Source organism: Sinocyclocheilus grahami, unplaced genomic scaffold, assembly GCF_001515645.1.
Source record: "Sinocyclocheilus grahami isolate Dianchi unplaced genomic scaffold, SAMN03320097.WGS_v1.1 scaffold2216.1, whole genome shotgun sequence".
In the NCBI taxonomy this organism is placed as follows: domain Eukaryota; kingdom Metazoa; phylum Chordata; class Actinopteri; order Cypriniformes; family Cyprinidae; genus Sinocyclocheilus; species Sinocyclocheilus grahami.
The window spans coordinates 12,104-14,547 of NW_015507395.1; the positions used below are offsets into that span (position 1 = coordinate 12,104).

Genomic DNA, 2,444 nt, shown 5'->3' on the forward strand with positions numbered 1-2,444 from the left:
CTAACTGCCTGAAGGTGTTTAAGGTTTAGCAGAAAGAGTGCTTTATTCGACCAATTGGTTTAAGCTAGTGAGAATTTGGTTCATAGATTGGGGTTTAATGTTTTAACAATTCATAAAAACTGTAATGTACATGACTCAACATTCTTTGTTATAAAGGAGGGAAACAAACAAATCTTTCAATAAACAAAACAACTTTCTGAGCCTCTGAAATGACATTTCTTTTCTGTTTATGAATCCAAGGCAAGATAAGTAGAGGAAAAATTATAAAATCAAAACAACAATCCAATTTTGTTTTGGGTTGTATAAATGTGCCTGTAAGTAATTGGGTTCAATTAAAAGTTTACTAACATGTGATGTATTTGATTATGTACTTTAAGGTTTAGCAGAAAGAGTGCTTTATTCGGTGAGAATGTGGTTCAGAGATTGGGGTTCAGTGTTTTAGCAATTCAGAAAAACTGTAATACCCTTATATGTCTTATAACGCTTGCATTTTACATTTAATTTTGTGTATAAAAAAAAGTACAAAAAAATCGTAATATATTATATATAGTATATATTATTTATAACAAAGCATGTGATGTCTTGCCCCTCCCCCCCTCACTCTCTCGCTCTCTGTATGTAAATGAGCGTGAGTTAGGCCCCGCCCCTCGGCGCAGGGCTTTATAAGCGTTGCTCGGCGCTCCGCTGCGTCTCTCTGGAGTTCTGAACGCGTTCGAGACGTGCAGCATCTCACCCGCAACTGCGACATCACAGGTACCGGCTGCTTTTATCTGTTTTTTGTTATCTTTAACCGGCACCCGTTTGCTTTAATCGACGTGTGCTTCACTACATTCGACATTTAGCTCCTTTAACAACGGGATTGATCGTGTTCGACCGTGTTTTGTCCATCGTGATTCCCGCGCTGCTTAAAATGGCGGCGCCTGCTTGAGCTCTTCATCCCCCTCGCCTCAGATCAGCGGTTTGGTCCAGCTGTAGTCGGCTGTTTCGCCGTCGGGGACCGTGTGTTTCTGGGTTATAAAGCGCCTGTGACGGCGGCCGGCCTCGGAGCCGCGGGGTTTAAGCGTGATTCGGGTGTTTGTATGGAGTCTTTTGTTTGGCCTAGTTTGGATCCGCGCGCTTTGTGACCCACATGTCGAGTCTGAATAAAGACAACACGACAAACGTTCAAATAACGTAGTGATATTACTGAAAACGCACGATTAATCGCTAAATGCCTTTGTTTTATATTTCTATTTTATATCTACTTTCTGCCTGGAGTCAGCACTACAGCGTGTTTCTCACACTATCTGCTCCGCAGTGTACCGCGTGCTTCTGGAGCAGAATGTCCGACGAAGGGAAGCTGTTTGTCGGCGGCCTGAGCTTCGACACCACCGAGCAGTCGCTAGAGGACGCCTTCTCCAAATACGGCGTCATCACCAACGGTAAGTAGCCAATCAGTGACGCGCTGTGCTGCCGCGCTGCCGCGGATTGGTTTGTGCGGTCGCTGATTTGCATAAGCAGCTCATTGTAATGCGTGTCTGTTTTCAGTTCATGTGGCCCGAAACAGAGAAACCAACAAATCCAGAGGATTCGGATTCGTGACTTTTGAGAACCCAGACGACGCGAAGGACGCGCTCGAGGGGATGAACGGAAAGGTTCGTTACTGAGGCGCTAGTTTTGATTTGGGTTCAAATTGTGAATGGAGTTCTGGCGGGTTTCAGTGAGTCGGCTCATTTGACTCGGTTCAGTAGTAAGAACCGACTCTTTCGGCTCCCAAACGGCTTTTATAATTCAGCCAAATGCGATAATGTTTCAACCTACGATTGGTACATGCGCACATCTCACCTAAATTACATAATGTACAGTTACTGAACCTTATTTCCAGGATTTCTTATTTTTTGGTATTTAAAAAAACATGAAGAATTTGCTATAAAACCAGAGTAATGTACATTTTTTTTAAACCTGAATAATTTTGTACAATCTGATATGCTGAAACTATTGATAAAACCAAAAAAATTGGTACTTAAACATGCATTTTAAATAAACATGAATGTATGGGTTAAAAAAAAAGGTTAGTCATTTAGATTTAACGTCCTGAATGCACTAGTAACTGGCAAAACAGCATCACACACACACACACACACACACATATATATATGCCAGTGAAGTCTCGTTATATGATTCTGTGTAATTAGAGCTGCCACTAACGACTGTTTATTTCGATTAATCTAAACCATTAATTTCCCGCCAAAAAATAAACAATTTTACTTGCGAGTATTTTATTAAACCATTTCATACCAAATGAATCCGAAAGTAAAGTGCAACATAAATGACAACATGTCCATGTGTTCTAGTCTACTAATAAAATTATAATCAAACTTTTTAAAGGAGTATTTACCAGAATTTTAGGAGAAAAATGCCCATCATTGGGGCACTTGATAGATATTTATTTATTTATTTATATA

At 40.5% G+C, this 2,444-nt stretch overlaps 1 protein-coding gene across 4 annotated transcripts in view; it reads left to right on the top strand.

Annotated features, from left to right (window-relative positions):
* Nucleotides 1-666: 666 nt before the first annotated feature.
* Nucleotides 667-2,444, top strand: part of cirbpa (cold inducible RNA binding protein a) — a 4,346-nt gene continuing 2,568 nt past the window's right edge. Inside the window, exons 1-4 of one of the 4 annotated variants that reach the window (XM_016260850.1) lie at nucleotides 669-753; nucleotides 970-971; nucleotides 1,318-1,421; nucleotides 1,528-1,634. In XM_016260850.1, coding sequence (XP_016116336.1) covers nucleotides 1,322-1,421; nucleotides 1,528-1,634 — 207 coding nt within the window. In that variant the 5' untranslated portion in view covers nucleotides 669-753; nucleotides 970-971; nucleotides 1,318-1,321. Of the gene's footprint in view, nucleotides 754-969; nucleotides 972-1,261; nucleotides 1,422-1,527; nucleotides 1,635-2,444 lie in introns of all 4 variants that reach the window. The other 3 variants (XM_016260849.1, XM_016260848.1, XM_016260851.1) reach the window with 3 other exon arrangements.